Source organism: Schistocerca serialis, chromosome 4, assembly GCF_023864345.2.
Source record: "Schistocerca serialis cubense isolate TAMUIC-IGC-003099 chromosome 4, iqSchSeri2.2, whole genome shotgun sequence".
Lineage (NCBI taxonomy): Eukaryota > Metazoa > Arthropoda > Insecta > Orthoptera > Acrididae > Schistocerca > Schistocerca serialis.
The window spans coordinates 886,529,815-886,549,872 of record NC_064641.1 but is presented as its reverse complement, the minus strand read 5'-3'; the positions used below and the strand labels follow the sequence as shown (position 1 = coordinate 886,549,872).

At 39.6% G+C, this 20,058-nt stretch overlaps 1 protein-coding gene across 4 annotated transcripts in view; it reads left to right on the top strand.

The window, feature by feature from the left end:
• LOC126473555 (epidermal growth factor receptor substrate 15-like 1) overlaps positions 1–20,058 on the top strand; it is a 179,657-nt gene that overhangs the window by 149,238 nt on the left and 10,361 nt on the right. For all 4 annotated transcript variants that reach the window (XM_050100687.1, XM_050100688.1, XM_050100686.1 and 1 more), the window contains one exon: positions 11,198–11,491. In XM_050100687.1, coding sequence (XP_049956644.1) covers positions 11,198–11,491 — 294 coding nt within the window. The remainder of the gene's footprint in view (positions 1–11,197; positions 11,492–20,058) is intronic.

The window sequence follows — 20,058 nt, the reverse complement described above, 5'->3', positions numbered from 1 at the left end:
ATTAGGAAAATAATAAATTGGCATTTCCAACAGAGTACTAAAAGCTTGTTCCGAACAAATAAGTATGATTCTCAGACACATATGTAATAGCTCACTGAAATAGGGCAAGTTTCCAGATAGACTGAAATACGCTATTGTTAAACCATTGCATAAAAAAGGGGATAGATCTGATGCTAACAACTACCAACCAATCTCACTTCTGACAACTTTATCCAAAATTCTGGAAAAAGTAATGTATTCATGAGTAGCATCACATATTTGTAAAAATGAAGTACTAACAAAATGTCAATTTGGTTTTCAGAAAGGCTTCTCAACAGAAAATGCTATAAACACTGTTACTGATCAAATATTAAATGCATTGAATAACCAAATATCACCCCATTGGGATATTTTGTGATCTATCAAAGGCTTTTGATTGTGTGAATCATGAAATTCTTCTAGATGAGCTTAAGTATTGTGGTATGAGTGGAACAGCGCACAAATGTTTTAATTCATACTTAACTGAAAGAATGCAGAAGGTTGAAACTAACAATACAGATAGTCTGCAAAACCCTCCAGAGTCCTCTAACTAGCGATGTGTCAAGAGTGGTTTCCCCACAGGGTTCAGTCTTGGGCCCCTTATTGTTCTTGGTATATATTAATGACTTGCCTCTCTATATTCATGAAGATGCGAAGCTAGTTCTCTTTATGATACAAGTATAGTAATCACATCCAACAAGCAGGAATCAGCTGAGGAAATTGCAAATAATGTATTTCAGCAAATTATTAAGTGGTTCTCTGCAAATGGACTCGCACTAAATTTTGAGGAAACATGGTTATACAATTCTGTACAGTAATAACACCATTGATCAATACAGACTATGAACAGAAGTCTGTTGCTGAGGCAAGATACTCAAAATTTATGGGTGTGTGCATTGATGAGAAATTGAATTGGAAGAAACACATAGACGATCTGCTGAAACGGTTATGTTCAGCTACTTATGCTATTAGGGTTATTGCAAATTTTGGTGATAAACATACCAGTAAATTAGCCTATTATGCCTATTTTCATTCACTGCTTTCATATGGCATCATATTTTGGGGCAATTTGTCATTAAGAGAGAAAGTATTCGTTTCACAAGAGCATGTAATCAGAATAATAGCTGGAGCCCACCCAAGATCACCTTGCAGACATTTATTTAAGGAACTCTAGATATTCACAGTCCCTTCGCAATACGTATATTCGCCAATGAAATTTGTCATTAATAACCCATCCCAATTGAATAATAACAGCGAAGTGCATAGCTACAACACTAGAAGAAAGGATGATCTTCAGTATTCTGGATAAAATCTCACTTTGACACAGAAAGGGATGAACTATGCTGCCACAAAAATTGATGGTCATTTGCCAAATAGTATTAAAAGTCTGACAGATAGCCAACCAACATGTAAAAGCAAATTAAAAGAATTTCTGAATTACAACTCCTACTCAATAGATGAATTCTTAGATATGTAGTAACTGTAAAAAAATATTTATTTTGTGTAAAGAAAACTTATAATAAAGTGACACGTTCTGCATTATTACGAAATGTCGTATTCGTAATCTATGGAACGAGAATTAATGTATGTATGCAACCACTCCATCAATTCCTCAGCCCCGTGACCATGCCTATGTGACATACTCCACCTTCCATATCCACAAAAAATTTCTCCACCCTCCCTGAAACACAGCTATCCTGAGCACCCATCCAGTAACACTGTTGTCAACTTTCCTGCCAAAACTCTGACCTCTGCAGAAGTCCCCGTACTTTCTAAAGGCCTCACCATTCACCTAAAATGTAAACTCAACCATGCTGTACTTGTAAAGAACCTTCTTTTTTTTACTTGTTTCCTGTGGTGGAAACATTTCTTCACCACACACCCCACTGACAACAGCAAATCAACACACACACCCTCCCCCCACCCCGCCCAACACACACACACACACACACACACACACACACACACACACACACACACACACACACACAAAACCTTGTCTAAAACAGATACAGTGCTCCTACAGAATGAACCTCTGCCTTGATTGACCAACCCCTGCAGACTATCGTCTGTAACCTCCAATCATACATTCATGACACTACTCACCTCCCTTCCACAGTTCCTCTTCCATTACCACCAGACTACTTGCTCACCACTTCTGGGGGGAGGGGGGATGGGAAGTGCTGGGTGATGGGAGAAGGCAGTACACCATCTGTATGATGAAGGAAGGATGTGGACAGGAGAGTGTAGGGAGAAGGAATGAGAAACAAGTTAGTGAAGGTTTAGGTCAGGCGGATAACAAGAGTGCAGCCTATGCTGGAGACACAGTTCGCATCTGCGTACCTCAGAGAAACTTTTGCAGGGAGTGAGTATCCAAATGGCCCTTCTAGTGAAGCAGCTACTGAAATCATTTGTGTTGCGATGTGCAGCATGTTCAGCAACTGGATGGTCAAGTTTGCAGTTTACCATAGATTAGCAGTATCTATTCATGTGAGTAGACAGTTGTTCGCTTGCCAGGCTCACTTAGAATGATCTACAGTAATTACAGCACAGCTGATGTATAATGGGGGTGCCTGGACTGTGGCAGGAAGTGGTCAGTGGGTGTACGGGACAAATCTTGCCCCTGCAGCAGGCACTAGAAAATGACCCTTGTGGTGCAGGATTGGGTTAGGGATGTACAAGGTTAATCTGGATGCTGCGTGCTTGGCAGAACAGTATTTGAGTGATGGTAGGACTTAGGGGCAGGGTATCACTCATCTCGAGGCACAATGAAGCCGTGGTGATGATGCAGTTGCCTTTTTCAAGGCCAATGTGATACTGGCTGATGGAGGAGTGCTGTTCAGTGGCCATTTAACAGGTTTACTGGTGTCAGAGGAGGAAATGACATCAAATATCTGTTTATAGATGAGCTGGCTTTTCAATGACTCCTGTTTTTTCACTGCAGAGCATTATCCACAAATGGTGAGGCTATGAGGAGGTGACTTTTGTATGTGGGTCTGGTAACAGCTGTCAGAGTGGAGGTGCTGTGGTGGTTGGTGTGCTTGATATGAACAGATGTATTTTTGGAGCCGTAACCAACTTGACCTCACATTTTAAAAAGAAAAAAGCAGACTTGTAGGATATCAGCCCCAGCAATTGATCCTGTGCAAAAATTTGGGCCATAATTCTGATAGTAGGCAATGATGACCTCCTTAAAGTACAGCTTTTGTGCACATCAGTTGTTGTCACTCACTCTGCCCCCATTGCAGCCGCCTAATGCCCAAGTGCAAATTACTGTACAGCAGACTGACAGAGCCCTCCTATTCATGGGATGTTGAAGGCAGAGGGAGAGGAGGCAGGAGGTGGACATACCTGACATCTTGATTATGTCCCATAAATGTTTGATGGAATTCTTGTCAGGTGACTTGGCTGACTGTCTCATTCACTAGAGTTGTCCAGAATGTTTGTGAAACCAATCAGAAACAATTGTGGCCCAATGACATGGCACATTGTCACCACAAAAATTCCATCATTGTTTGGGAACGTGAGGTCTGTGAGTGGCTGCAAATGATATCCAAGTAGCTGAATATGACAATTTCCAGTTAATGATTGGTTCAGTTGGATCAGAAGACCCAGTCCATTCCAAGTACACACAGCCCACACCATTACGGAGCCACCACCAGCTTGCACAGCAGCTTGTTGAAAACTTAGGTCCACAGCTTTGTGAGAACTGCACCGCACTCAAACCCTACCATCAGCTCTTACCAGGTGAAATGGGGACTCATTTGACCAGGCCACGGTTTTCCATTCGTGTAGGGTCCAACCAGTTTGGTCACAAGCCCTGGAGAGGTGCTGCAGGTGATGTCGTGCTATTAGCATAGCCCATTAATGCCAAATTTCACCACACAGTCCTGACGGATACATTTGTTGTACATTCCACGTTGATTTCTGTAGTTATTTCATGCAATGTTGCTAATCTGTTGGCACTGATAACTCTATGCAAACGCTGCTGCTCTCAGTTGTTAAGTGAAGGCCGTCAGCCACTGCATAGTCTGTAGTGAGAGGTAATGCCTGAAATGTGGTATTCTCGGCACACTTGTGACGCTGTAGATCTTGGAATATTGAACTTCCGAAATGGAATGTCGCATGCATCGAGCTCCAACTGTGTTCAAAGTCTGTTAATTCCCGTCATGCTGCCATTATCACGTCGGACACCTTTTCACATGGATCATGTTAATACAAGTGACAGCATCGCTGATGCGCTTCTGTTTTATACCTTGTGTACATGATACTACCACCTTCTATATATGTGCATTTCTCTGTCCTGTGCCTTTATCACCTCCATGTATGTCAACCTTACAAACTTATACAATCAGTTTTTATTGTAACAGTATTCTCAAACTGATATCCTGCAGCTGTAAGTACATCTCAAAATCAAAATGAATTTATTTAGTCAATCGTATGGCTAGGGCCCCCCCCCGTCGGGCAGACCGTTCGCCAGGTGCCGGTCTTTAAATTTGACGCCACTTCGGCGACCTGCAGTCGATGAGGATGATAGGATGATGATAAGGACAACACAACACCCAGTCCCTGGGCGGAGAAAATTCCCCAACCCAGCCAGAAATCGAACCCGCGCACAGAGGATTGACAATCCGTCACTTTGACCAGTCAGCTACCGGGGGCAGACATCAAAATGAATAAACCTGAGCAACTGAAGAATTATTATGTAACGAAATTAATGATTTTCAATTTACAATTTAATCATGCCAGACATGTTGAACAGTGCATCCACGCAAATTTACTTCACTTTAACAGTGCTGGCTTTAGTATACAAAGAAAATAACACAAAACAGCAATGTTAATAGTCCAATAGTGCTACACTACATCTTTAATGACATACTAATCCATTCACACTGCGTTTGTTAATTACAACATAAAAATGTTTAGAGCAAAGATATCTATGGTACCAGCTACAGATTAGAAACTGTGCACTTTGACATGAGGAATAAAGCATGTCAGCAACATAAAAACACTATTTCACAAACAGCTTGCTCACTCTACTGTACTGTACTTCACACTCGACATTGGGCAACTGCAGTGGGGTGGAGCAGCTGACAGTCAGTGCACACAAAAGTTTTAAAAGGTCATAACTGGATACTGTCAGAATTATGGCCCAAATTTTGCAAGGGGTCGATTGCTAGAGCTGTTAACTTGCAAGTTTGCCTTTTTCTCTGTAAAATATGAGGTTAAGTTGGTGATTATTCCTTGTGGGAGGTGGAGATTCTCATTTAGAAGGTGGCTTGTTGAATTGAGATATACTGTATGAGGTGGATGTGAAAGCAAATATTGAGGAAAGAGCTAAAATTGTCCCTGCCATGTGTCCAGATCATGAAAATATCAGCAATGACTCAGCCAGAGAATGTGTTTTAGTTTTTGACTGAATAGGAAGAATTCCTCCAGGTACCTCATAAATAAATTGGCATAGGATGATACCATGCGAGTACCCATGGCAGCACCACAGATTTGTGTGTAGATTTTGACTTCGAAAATGAGATAATTGTGGGTCAGCATATGATTGGCTAGGATTTTTAGCAAAGAGGTAATGAATTAGGAAAGAGGTGGTGGCTTTGGTATCGTGAGGACACTGGAAAAAGTAATATTTCATGGCCACAAGGCCAAGGGCACAGGGGATGTTGGTGTTTAGGGATGACTCATCCACAGTGATCGACAACGAGTCTGGTGGTAATGGGACACAAACTGTGGAAAGACAGTGAAGGAAGTGAGCAGTGTCTTGACTGTAGTGTTGGGGGGGGGGGGGGGGGGCGCTATGGACAATAGTTTGGAGACATTGTTCAACAAAGGTAGAGATTTGTTCTGTAAGAGCATCCTACCCAGCCACAATGGTGTGACATGTGGGGTTGGTTTTGGATTACTGGGGAAATGTAAGGGGTTGCTAGTGTGAGGACGGAGGAGGATTTAGATGTCAGGTTTTGGGATGAACCTAAGGCCTTAAGGAGCTGATGGAGGTCCTATTCCACTTCTGGGATGCAGATCATGGTTGTAAGGTTAGTATGCAGAGGTTTTGGAAAGTTGGCGGAGATCCTCAGCCATGTAGTTACTGCAATTCATGACCACTGTGATGTAGCTTTTGTCTGCTGGAAGGGTGATAAGGTCTGGATTGGTTTTGAGGTTACAGATAGCTGCATGCTCCGTAGGAGTGATGTTGGATTCACTGTGGAGGAATCTAGGAAAGGAAAGTGAGGCCAATTTAAAAGTGAGGAATTCCTGAAAGATAGCCTGGGGATGACTGTGAAAAAGGACGAGGATCTCAGCTGTAGGGAGATAGGAACTGTTTTAAACAAGGTTCTTTGTGGGGGTTTGGTTGGCTATAGTCAGTGGAGTATGTAGCAAAGAAATGTTTTCACTACAGGACATGAGTAAAGGAGAGGAGGTCTGTTTCAAGTCCAGCATGGTTGAACTTAGGTTTGATGCTAAGGGTGAGGCCTTTAGAAAGTACTGATAGGTCAGAGTTTTGGGAGAAAGGTTGACAACAGTGTTATTGGATGGGTGCTCAGGAGCAATATGTATCGTGGAGGGTGGAGGAAGTTTTTGTGGATACGGAAGGTGGAGTAAGTCAGGAAGGCATGATCAGGAGCTGTGAGGGATTGATGTAGTTGTTGGATCAGAATAGCAGGCTCATTCTTGGCTGTAGGTAATCTCATGCAGGCATAACACTGGAGTGGCTGGAACAGCTTTCTCAGATGGTGCTGGGAATGCTGTTCCAACTATTGAAGGACAATGGTTTGTATTGTCATGATAGCATCTCTCCTTCTTTCTCTTTCTCTGTCCCTTCACCCCCCTTCCCCCTCTTTCTCCATATCTCTCTTTTTTGTTATATGCTCTAGCCTCTGAACTCATTTTGTCTTGTTGTGCTGCCACCGAGTCATCTGTATAAAGACCTACCTCAAAGTATCCTGCTAGTCCCACCTTGGTTCATGTGTCTTTCCCTACCCCTCCCCACTCCCATCTGCTCAGGTAATTGTCCTCAATAACTGATAGCCAATAATCAGTCCTATTGCAACCATAGGAATGTGCATTTGAGTGTATGTTGGGTTGTTTGTGAATATGTTTACTTTTACTAGAGAAAGTGGAAGAGCTCAAATGCTAATGTGAATACTGCTTTCTGTTACTTGTTTCTGTGTACCACACAAGTGCATTATAGGTGAGTGGTTGCCTTTCCTTTATTTTACATAGTTTTCCACTGATAATGTCGCTGCAGTTTGCAGAATGAAAATGAGTTGCAGAATATATCTACCACAGCTATTATCCGGCTCCTGTCAATCTCCCATCACTTGTACTGTTCTTCATATTCATTAACTGATAATATCATTTCACTGACCTCCGTAAATCATTTTTTGCGACAGTGTCACAGCGCTGGACCCAATTCTATCCAATGTTACACACAAAACTCATCTGTTGGCTCATGATTTTCGAGTGTAAAGATCATGGAGATATCTGTGGTGATCTGGCATTAACATATAATAAATGTTAGTGCCTCCATACAAATTATGGGCTGGTATACCAGAGCTGATTGCATTACGTACCCAGAGGCACGCCTCACTCCATCACATCAGTGCTGGGGCAGAATGATCATTATGAATACAAGATGACAACATTCGTTGGGGTGTACACGACCCGGGAGATCCAGGAAAAACCCGGGAATTTTTTCGTGCGAGAGAAAACTGGGCAAAACCCGGGAATTTTTTAGAATTCTAGGAAATTTTCATTGTTTTGGTTATCAGTTAAATTTTGTGATTCTGACTGGTAAGAACCAATACTCTAGCAAAGGATATTACTGTATCCCACTTCTGCAGAATAATACTGCAGCAACAAAACATGGACGAGAGAAAAAAAAGTAAAAAAAATACTTAAGTCACAAAGGAAAAGCGCCATATACAACAAAACACAGTGCTCATACAAGTGTCTGCCAACAGCAAAGTGTGTCAAAGACTTTAGGAAGACTTTGCAATGCTTTCTAACAGGCTGGCCTGTGTGGCCGGGCAGTACTAGGCGCTTCGGTCTGGAACCGCGCAACCTCTACGGTTGCAGGTTCGAATCCTGCCTCGGGCATGAATGTGTGTGATGTTCTAAGGTTAGTTAGGTTTAAGTAGTTCTAAGCTCTAGGGGACTGATGACCTCAGATGTTAAGTCCCATAGTGCTCAGAGCCATTTTGAGCTTCCTAACAACAAATTGCCTCCGATGAGCGTGACGTGACAGCTGTTTACATTAGATTCATTTGAGCAGTCGCGGGCAGCTCTTGCACATGCGCAGTTGAGTCGCAAATGAGTAGTACCTTCTCCTGCTTCTGGCTACAGATGTGTGGCTGGGCGCCACTATCTAATATTGTCCCGGTTCAAAAATATCGTAGATCCGGGGCTGACGCACAGAGCAATCTGAGCTGTAGTGGGGAGGTGGGTAGTCTCCACATGACCTGTGTTTACGTTTAGTGATTGTGCTGTTTTCTCTTCATTAATTGTTCTCACATTAAATGAAAACAAAACAGATTTCTGTGGCCAGGAGCTACCAAATGAATTAAAATATGTTCACATAATTACAGAAGGCTAAAATATGTTGTTAGTTTCAGGTTTTATTTCCACCTTTGACAGTCAAGCATTAATCGCCTTGCAGAACAATGAAGCTATTTTTGTCGGTTTGCTAAAGAGATTTGGCTTTTATTAATCTTTTGCGCTGAGGCAGTCAATTTATTTGAAACGAAGAGTTTAATTTCACACTGTTGACTAGTTTCAACTGTTCGCTGCATTTCAAGTGCACGTTTTCCATCTTCTAACTCGTATGGCTTTATACCATAATAAAGAACCAAATGTGAGGTAATACAGTACTAGTACTCAAGAAAATTTACATCCAAATATGGACATATGAATGTGCACTTTAAGCCGAATTATGCAATTTTTGTATGGTTCATGAAATTCCGGTGCTCTTGACGTATCCTCTGATGTCTTGCTTCTTTTACGACATAATGCAAGATCTTTTAATGTTTTACATGAACGAACATATGGGCTTCCTGTGTCATTGTAGCTGCGCAAGCGCAGTGATGGCTGTTATCTGGTGCTGTGTGGCAACTGCTGAAACGAACCAATTTCTAACAGGTCACGGGAAAATATTGCAAATGGTGATTTGAAAAGCGTTACTTTCAAAGTAAATTTCCTTCTACAAAAGATGAACTATATGCGAGAATGTACGATGAATTTCTTAAATCACTGAACGTTTGACTGTCATTTAAAAATCAAATCTTTGAGGATGACCATCTAGAAGAATTTCGAGCCCAGAAGATCAGACATTTACGTCATTATTAAAAAATTTTCTGGCACATTTGTGTGCTGTATCTTAAAGTGTAACACGCGCAAAAAGAGCAACATTATATGTGGAAGCTTAGCTTCTTGCACCTTATTAATCTTAGAGACCAATATTATATGTGAAAGTTTGTTTTCCTTATATATGTGTATATTAATTTAAACCATTAACATTTCTTATTTGTGTGTTCGCACTACTTGAGAGTGATCTTGCTATTTGTTGACTACATCACGTGTCCTATGCTGTCATCAGCTGGCGAGATCACGTGACATGAGCTATGACTAGCTTACAAAAGTATGTTGCAATCTCTATTTCAATGCTTCGGAAATTAATGTGCGATGTTTGGTGGAATTCGAATTTATACCTTCGTAACACGAAAAAATGCAGCGTACATGTTGCTGCACATCAAAGGTCTTTCCAAAACGTGTTTTTTCCCCCTGAGTTTCGTTTTCTAAAGTGCTGGAAAATTTTGCGTTGGTGTAGAAAACAGTAAACATCGTAAGGTTTGTTAAGTTTTACAGTGCTGAGGAAAAATATACTGTCACCTAACATGAGAAAAGTGTATTTTCACCCGGGAGAAAGTGTATTTTCAACCGGGAAATCCGCGAAAAATCCAGGAATTTTTTTTTTTTTTCCTTGTCCATGTATACACCCTGTTTATTCTCCTTGGACCCTCCACACACAAATACATCAGTAGTACACAGAACCTGGACTTGTATGAGGAAATGTGATGCCACTCATGGGTTCAGAATTGTTCGGTTCACATCTGTCAGTGTGTCTGTTCTGCTGTTATGTTAAGGGAACCTTCAATGAAGGTCATTTTACTGACAGCCAGTAGTGCTAAGGTCATTGTCACACTGTCTGTTTAGATACTATGGTCATTTTAGTGACAGTCAATGGTGCTAAGGACATTGTCACACTGGCTGTGCAGGTACTTGAATTGTTGCAAAGAAGCCTATTACGTCTTTAAAGCTATGTGATATGCCTTTTTGATCCTGTGCAACCAAACAAATGGTAGGTATGTATTTTTGGGCACTAGTCTCATGGACCCATTGAAACCCTGCATGACATTTAGTATGGCGATTCTGAACCAATCTTTCCATATTTGTATGACAGTCATTGAATTCTGACCACTGTGAACAGCAGTATAGTGGAACAATGAACTGCAGTCTCGATAGGCCGTGATCCTGCTACTGTCAAATTCCAATATGTGCTGGTAGCCATTTCTCCTAAATGCACCACCTTCTCACAAACAACAAACATTTTTGGATGCAATACCTGCTGCCTACTCTCTTTATGTAAGAATGTTGATATTGTTACTGCTATGTACTTTGTGCAGTTGTGTTGAAATACATGCAGTTTATATGCAGATCCAAGGATGTGTTAAACTTCATGGCAGTGTGATGTTTGTTGTATGTTGTCTTCACGGTATTGCAATTTTAATGAACAACAGTGTATAAAGCTTCCCAGTAGCAACTTCTGATTTGTAACGTGTTGCCCACCTTAGTGAAATGTCATCCTGCCCTTTGTTCATTTTCTTTAATATGGCATGTTTATAGTCCAAAAAACTGGTAGCTTCTGTTTCGACAATTAAGGTTATTTGAGTATCTTAATATTTTATGTTGTCTGTCTTGCATAGCATATTTAGTGCAGAATTTGATTTCTTCTCCATTTCAGCTATAGGCATTTTTGTAAGTTTACAAGAAGTGATTCATATTTTGAATTGAGAGGAATATGTATTTGTTATGGAAATTTATAAGTTGTTTTGTAAAATACATAGTAGTTCTTTTGAATTTGATGAATAACAGTAAGATGTTAACTGTCCAGATGTCGGGCAAGGATCCATTTGGTTGCGATCCATTTGCACTGCAGCCATCTCCGAGTGGGCCACCACCTCGCCCTGAAAGCCCGAGTCCTGCTCTTCCTCCAAAGAAGAGTAAACAGCCTCCTCCTCGGCCAGCACCACCACGGCCGCTGCAGCAGCCAGGTGGCCGCGCAGCACCTGTTCCCCCCACACCTAGCCCTGACCCTGGTCGTGACCCTTTCTCTTCACCTGACCCATTTGCTGTACCAAACTCATCTTCTGGATCGTTTGCAAATTTTGCAGACTTTGATGCTAAGGTGAGTGTTGAGAGTGGTAGCTGTTACATATATTTATTAATAACAGTTATAAATTGAATATATAATTCTTAATTAAGGTAGCAGAAGTTTTTTTTAAGTTTTCTGCTTTTTTTCTATATTTATTTAATAAATATTTCTCTAGGTTTTTTCCTGAGCATATCAAGAGGTGTACGTTCTCTTAGCCTCAGGGGATAGAGTTTGATTTAAAAAACACAGAATTAGGGTAAAGATGCTAACATTTCTGATAGGCTAGAAGCTGAGTATGGTGCACATTTTAAAAGTAAGAGTTAATGGTCATTATCACTGAAGAAGGTGTAAGTGAAGAATGTGCATCTTTGTATCATTTTTCAACTAAGTCACCAGTTCATTGGGAAATGTTTTTGATAGCATGGAACACATGATCTTAAAATCTATTCTTCATTGTATTTTTCATTCATTCATTTCTTTGACTGAAAGAGAGCACTTTGTGAATTAGTATCTGTAGTGTGCACAGCTCATATTAATTCATTGTGTTGCTCATGGTTCTTTACAAAATGCCACTTGATATTAATGTAAATCACTGATCATTATGTGAGTATATTCACTGTTTCTTTCACATTATCATGATTGGTTAGGTCGTTCTTCTGAAAGTTATGCCTACTGTTCACAGCTGTAAAGAATGTGTGTGACAGGAATACGAGTGTGGGTCATGACATAACATCTTTGGCACACTGATGGTTCTGGAGTAATAACCACCAAATTCTTAATCTGCTTGATTGAGATATAGGTAGCTGATTCGTAAATACTTTATTAAGTTGGTAGTGCGCTTGCAGCTGCTGAAATGTTTTTTCATCATGACGCATTTCATATTCTTCAATTGAAACATCATTAGGAGGGTTTTCTGGTCTGTTTCTAACTCACAATCAGACCTTGATGTCTATATGTGTGTTGCACAAAAATTTTCATCTTAGGCACTGATGCTGCTGCTAAAACATGGGCAAGAAAATCAGTGTCAAGGGTAAAATTCATGTGAAATGTGCAGGTAGGCAACACATCCCTTTGTAAGTGAGAAAGAGAAGGAAGTACATCAGGGCTGACAAGTTTTAAGTGCGTAATATCAAACATGGATGCACAAAAAATGTGTTTTTAACAGCTATATATTTCCCAAAACATATTATCTGTCTTGATTAGGTTTTCATCAAACTTTTCCCAGTTAGCTGTGGTCACAGATGCAATCCTGTTCCCTGTTGCTTTTGCAGCTTTTCTAGAGATAGGTTCCTTGCTCTGATTTGCTAACACAGGTCTTAATCTTCACCAGGCCATTTTAATTGGCATTCAGTTCAAACATACATGGGGGTAACCAGAGGACTGTGTACTCTTGACTTTTTTAAACTTTTTAATCAGTTCACAGTTTGAACTTCATTTTTTTACTGTGTGATATATTGTTATTTTGAAGCCAATTCATCATATTGATTTTAACAGCATATTGTCAAGGTGCTTGGTATTCTTTGCATATTATGGTAAGGAGTGTCATCAACAATTATAATACTAGCTTTGGGTAGTCTGAGGAGCAATTTTCTCTGTACCCACTTATGAAAATTGGTAGCATTCATTTGCTGGTGATAATCTCCACTTGCTTTTCCAGCTCTAGAAATCAGTTCTGCTTCATTGACTAATTTGCTCATTTAACCTGTGTTAACAAGGATAATTCTATTTGGTGACCTGGTATTTGTAATGAGACCCATAGCATTTTTGCTCTGCTAGCATTTTCGAAGTGTAAGATTATTGTCTGCTCAAGATTCCTGTTAATAAACAGTGTTTCTGTCCTGTGAATGGAAGGTTCTGGTGCTCATTAATTATTTTGCTTGCCAAATGACAAAATTCGCTTTTCAGTCAGAAATTTCCTATTGGTTGGACATATTTTCCATTTGAATCCCATTGCATGCAGTTGTGTCAGTAATGCTCCAACAGACCATGGAAATTCAATTATTTTCCTGATTGCTGTGAAAAGCTTGGGTACAGTAGAAACAGTCATCTCCATGAGGTAGAAATATCTTACAGTATCTTGTATTACATTCTTCTTAAAATTATCATAGTGAAACTTTAAATAGTTCTCACTGACATGCCAGCATAGTTGGCAGCTCAAAGACTACTTGGTTTCACACCAGATTTGAAATTTACTGCCCTGTTTTCCTTATTACCTGATTTTATAATATTCCTTTCTATTTTCCTGCCCTCTAATGAATTTTCTGTCCCTTGTTGAACTCTAAAGATAGTAAAGACACTGAAGAAATAATCTCGGTGACTACCAATTCACCAGTCACTGAATGAAACACTATTCTTTGCACATGACAAACAAGGACAAAACAAAACACCAAAACATCACAGATATATAAATAATCATAAAATACAACACATTCATGAAAGATACTACACTCTGAACAGTGAAAAATACTTCACTGTACTGGTAGGGCAACCTCTTTTCAGATGGGCAATTCCACTGACCATTGGCAGCCACAAGGCTGAATGGAGAGAGGGAAAGGGCTGTTACTCCTTACCCTTGCTCATCTCTTGCAAGCTTTCTTGTGTGCTGTGTACTGTACTGCATCTCTCCTTATGCTTTGAGTATGATCTGTCGTAAACTCTTGATACCACTATCATTCTTTTCTTCTCATTGCAGGGAACCATATGCCTCACTCAGTTATTTGTTAATATCATGAAACTATTTACCTAATGTGTTATAAAGTTTGATCATAGTTGATTTTTAAACAAGACAGTATAGTTACATGTTTCATTATTGAAATACATTGTCACACAAAAGCAAGCTACATTGAGCTGTAGATGAAAGAAAGATTACATGGTTAATAAACCCCTTGAATATACTGAGCATGTGCAGTCGAGTCAGTTGTGTTATTCAGACATTACTTTTGATATGAACTTTATATTTCTGATATCTGAACATAGAAGCATAATGTTAAGGAACACTTTTATTACAATTCTGAATGGGAAGAGGGTGGGGTTGCGGCTTTCTTTTTTACAACCCTTGCACATGATTTTTCATTAAATGCTAGTTTTTGTTTTATATTTCATGTTTAATTCACAACCATTTGAATAAAAACTTCTTACAATTTGTTTTAATGTTATAGGAATATCACGTAAATCTTTGTTGCAACTCCTGTACTACTCAAATGTTTGATTTTTTAACAGTTTGTATTAGTAACGGATTGTAAGGAGAAAAAGCCAATTTCACAACACGAAAATGAGTCTGAGAAAACTTCTGCTTCCTTACATGTTTCTAACTGGAAACTTCAATAACAATAATCTAGCATGAGACCCAGATGTTCATATTTTACATTTTTCCCCTTGATGTCTGAGAGATCCCCATATTATCATAGTAATTGTGGTAATGCAAATTACAATAATTCTTGTAAATTTTGGCTGTTCAACACTGCCTAGTATCTTTATTAGATAATTTTTTCCCCTTTTCTTTTGTTATGTATTACTTGTTTTATGTGCACATATATTTTCTAATTTACATATTTTGTTGTTTTTAGTCCTTTGCTTGAATCAGTTTTCTAGATGCTTTGTGCAATCTTATCACTGCATTAAGCTAAACTGTTGCATGTAACCTAGTGATTTAAATATTCATCACTGTTTGTATAAATCTGTTTATAATGGAAGCCTAATTTGAGTAACCTGTTCATGTTTAACACATTAAAAAGTCCATGTTTGAATAAGTAAACGAGGAGAAGGTTTACATTTGCAAATGGGCCTAAGATATAGCCGTATTACGTTCACCGGATTTTTTCTCACACTTGCTATTAAAACTGCTAAATAGTTAAGTGTCAATAAAAATTGGCAGCTGATTTCAAATGAACAAGTTTTGTTGTTTTGTATATGTCTCTCACAGTTCACTCTCATATGCCTAAAATTTATTAGATGCTGAACTGTATTTGAGTTGAATCTTAGATCTTCTGACTGTAGCAATCCTCCACTGAATTACTTGTAGTCAGGTTTTTACCCACTTGTTTAGTTAGCAGTAAATTTCCTTCCAGTGTGTGAGCGCCCTAATCAGTTTCTTACTTATATGTCTGTCATTTTCACTGTCAGTGTTATACTTGGGAGATAGACTTGCAGGCTTTGTTCATGTTTCAGTGACCACCCTTTGTGTGTCTTTGAAAGCAGGGATCCTGATTTGATTGCATGAATCGTGATGATAAATTTTTAAAAAAATATCAACTTAAAGGTGTATGTGCAGCAATGAGGTGGAAGGCTATTGACACACAATTTTTGTTAGTTGGCAACCACAGTGCCAACAGCTGCACACCAGTTGTATCAGTCTGATCCAGATAAGTTGGGGTTCTATGTGGATTGAGCTTTCTACACCCAGCTACCCCTTGTATCTATGTAAATAGCTCAAACCTCTCTCTGTCTAACCCCTTCAATGACATGGCTGGACCAGTGGTTGATATTAACTCCCAAACAACCAAGAGAACTTGACAGGCTGCTCTTGAAGGCCAATGAACAACTGAAAAAGAAAATGTTGACAGTAACGATATAAATCCCTTCTAAAATGTTTACATTGTGTTGAAAAGAGGAGAAAGGACTTTAGAAATGGTATTGCTTTTCTACATCCATAGTCTTAGACTCAATCAGTACAAATTTAAAAATCTGTCAGTTGATTCTGTAGTGAAGTGCAGAATATAGAAATAGTTAACAGCCATACAAGCAGAACAACTGCTTAAATTTCAGAAGATGGTGAATAGCCAGTTGTTGTTGAATAACATGTTGGGAGCTAAAGAACCTGTAGCCCTTTTTGTAATATTTAGTTCACATGTATTGTGAGATCACATTCTTATAGACTTCCTCTGTAGTATGAGACAGAAGACAATTTCACTGCTCATGCAAATAAGCTATTTTAATTATTATCTTCAAATGTGGGAAGAACTTTACTTGTTGGGGATAGCTACTGTATCATTGCCCTCACTAACTACTTGGAAAAATCTTAGATCTGAGTTCAACTATCATCTTATCTCACTAGTTACTTTCGGAGTGGGTTCAGGAGATATTGTTCCAAAATTGATGATGGATGGTTGGATGGATGGATGGATGGATGGATGGTGCTATACAACAAACTTCCTTTCTTCACACTTTGGGCCCTGAGCCATAGTGCATGAAGCTCTACCATGAGGCCTAGCTGTTTTTAGCATATTTTAATTTACTATAACTCTTAAATATTTTTTGTTATAGTAATGACGTCACCCTTATTGAAAAGCCTGAACTTTCTAATTTGAGGCTATGTATAATACTTTGTTCTTTTAATTAATATTTGCTTTCATGGAACTTTCAATTATAGCATTGTTTTTAAAAAGAGGAAAAGTTGGTCAAGGCTATATGCAGTTAATGCTCAGAAGGAAAACTACATTATTTTACACAAGAATTTTAATAATTATTTATACTGCTTGTTTTATATACAGGAACCTCGTTTGGCTTTATTTTGAGATGCAATTTTTGTCTTTGTATGATAAATTTTGAAAATGGTAGTTTGCACAATGCCACTTTGCATCCACTACACTGTTAGCTTGTTTCTTATGCCACACTTTCTCAGTAAGCTTTTTACCTCTCAGAGAACACAATACACATTTTTTTCTGTTTCTTGCCTATTTCTGTCTCAAGCTTTTCCAGAAAATGGTTTCCAGTTGATAGTCTGGAGAGTCCCGATGCACCAGGTTGTGGTTTGAGATCTCTGCTGCCTGCAAGACCTGCACAGATAGTTCTCATAAACTGTGTTGTTGGGAGGCATTTTCCAGTTACCTTGTACAATATACTTGAATTTATTATCACCATTAGTATTATGTGGAATGACAACTTTCTCCACCACTTCACAGTTCGATGCTCAAAAGCCCCATAAGATAATTGTTGGTCTAATAAGTCGACACCCATCTTGTTTTTATTATAGTCTGGTTGTGACTTCTCTTGCCTCTCTTATCTGTATACATCACAATCTCAGCAGTGTGCCTTGTACTTATCATGTGCACATTTCTTTTGTCCTTCCAACAGAAAGCCAAGATATTTCCTTTACGCCTAAAAATTAGTTCACCTCGCTGAAGTTTTGGATCTTTTATAGCAGAAGGTAATCCCTGCCTAGATTTTCTTGTAGTTCCCTCAAGAGCAGTTTTTTGCAGCTTCCAGTTCTTAAGCAAGGGCTGGACTGGAGTAGAATCTGTCTGTAAACATAGTGTAAACTTTTTCTGACAGATTCCCAGGCAATGTCTTTAAGAGTGTCACTATGTCAGACATCTCACCTACATAATCAGAAGAATTCCAGACATAACCTGTCTCTGACTCTGAGATGTACAGTTTTATACCATATTTATTTGGCTTCTGTGGCATGTACTGCATGAAATACACACAGCCTCGAAATTTGCACATGCCTTCATCAGCTGTAATGTTTTGAGAGGGTGTGTATGCTTGCTGGAAATTAGCAGACACCATATCCAGGACGGGTCTCACCTTGTGCAGTGGGTCATAGCCAGCTTCTCCTTTTTTCTTAGCTGCTGAACTGTCACTGATGTGAAAGTTTCTCAAAATAGAAAGAAACCTGTCACAGCTCAGGATGTTTGGACAGAAATTACATGACACGACAGGATTCTTGGACCAGTGCTCTCGTATACGGGGTCTCACACTTACACACACATGGACTCCAATTGCCAGAAACTTTATTATTTCTATGAGAGTAACTCCTTTCCACTCTGATAGCGAGCATATAGGGGAAAGGGAATTTCCTTATCCAACCCATGAACAATGGACCTTGCCGTTGGTGGGGAGGCTTGTGTGCCTCAACGACACAGATAGCCGTACAATAGGAGCAACCACAATGCAGGGGTATCTGTTGAGAGGCAACGTGTGGTTCCTGAAGAGGGGCAGCAGCCTTTTCAGTAGTTGCAGGGGCAACAGTCTTGATGATTGACTGATCTGGCCTTGTAACACTAACCAAAACGGCCTTGCTGTGCTGGTACTGCGAACGGCTGAAAGCAAGGGGAAACAACAGCCGTAATTTTTCCCGAGGGCATGCAGCTTTACTGTATGATTAAATGATGATGGCGTCCTCTTGGGTAAAATATTCCGGAAGTAAAATAGTCCACCCACTCGGATCTCTGGGCGGGGACTACTCAGGAGGACGTCGTAATCAGGAGAAAGAAAACTGGCGTTCTACGGATCGGACCGTGGAATGTCAGATCCCTTAATCGGGCAGGTAGGATAGAAAATTTAAAAAGGGAAATGGATAGGTTAAAGTTAGATATAGTGGGAATTGGTGAAGTTCGGTGGCAGGAGGAACAAGACTTTTGGTCAGGTGAATACAGGGTTATAAATACAAAATCAAATAGGGGTAATGCAGGAGCAGGTTTAATGATGAATAAAAAAAATAGGAGTGCGGGTAAGCTGCTACAAACAGCATAGTGAACGCATTATTGTGGCCAAGATAGACACGAAGCCCACACCTACTACAGTAGTACAAGTTTATATGCCAACTAGCTCTGCAGATGATGAAGAAATTGATGAAATGTATGATGAGATAAAAGAAATTATTCAGGTAGTGAAGGAAGACGAAAATTGAATAGTCATGGGTGACTGGAATTCGACAGTAGGAAAAGGAAGAGAAGGAAACGTAATAGGTGAATATGGATTGGGGCTAGGAAATGAAAGAGGAAGCCGCCTGGTAGAATTTTGCACAGAGCATAACTTAATCATAGCTAACACTTGGTTCAAGAATCATGAAAGAAGGTTTTTAAATTGTAAGACATTTCCAGGGGCAGATGTGGACTCTGACCACAATCTATTGGTTATGAACTGTAGATTAAAACTGAAGAAACTGCAAAAAGGTGGGAATTTAAGGAGATGGGACCTGGATAAACTGAAAGAACCAGAGGTTGTACAGAGTTTCAGGGAGAGCATAAGGGAACAATTGACAGGAATGGGGGAAAGAAATACAGTAGAAGATGAATGGGTAGCTTTGAGGAATGAAATAGTGAAGGCAGCAGAGGATCAAGTAGGTAAAAAGACAAGGGCTAGTAGAAATCCTTGGCTAACAGAAGAGATACTGAATTTAATTGATGAAAGGAGAAAATACAAAAATGCAGTAAGTGAAGCAGGCAAAAAGGAATACAAACGTCTCAAAAATGAGATCGACAGGAAGTGCAAAATGGCTAAGCAGGGATGGCTAGAGGACAAATGCGAGGATGTAGAGGCTTATCTCACAAGGGGTAAGATAGATACTGCCTACAGGAAAATTAAAGAGACCTTTGGAGAAAAGAGAACCACTTGTATGAACATCAAGAGCTCAGATGGAAACCCAGCTCTAAGCAAAAAGGGAAAGCAGAAAGGTGGAAGGAGTATATAGAGGGTCTATACAAGGGCGATGTTCTTGAGGACAGTATCATGGAAATGGAAGAGGATGTAGATGAAGATGAAATGGGAGGTATGATACTGCGTGAAGAGTTTGACAGAGCGCTGAAAGACCTGAGTCGAAACAAGGCCCCGAGAGTAAACAACATTCCATTAGAACTACTGACAGCCTTGGGAGAGCC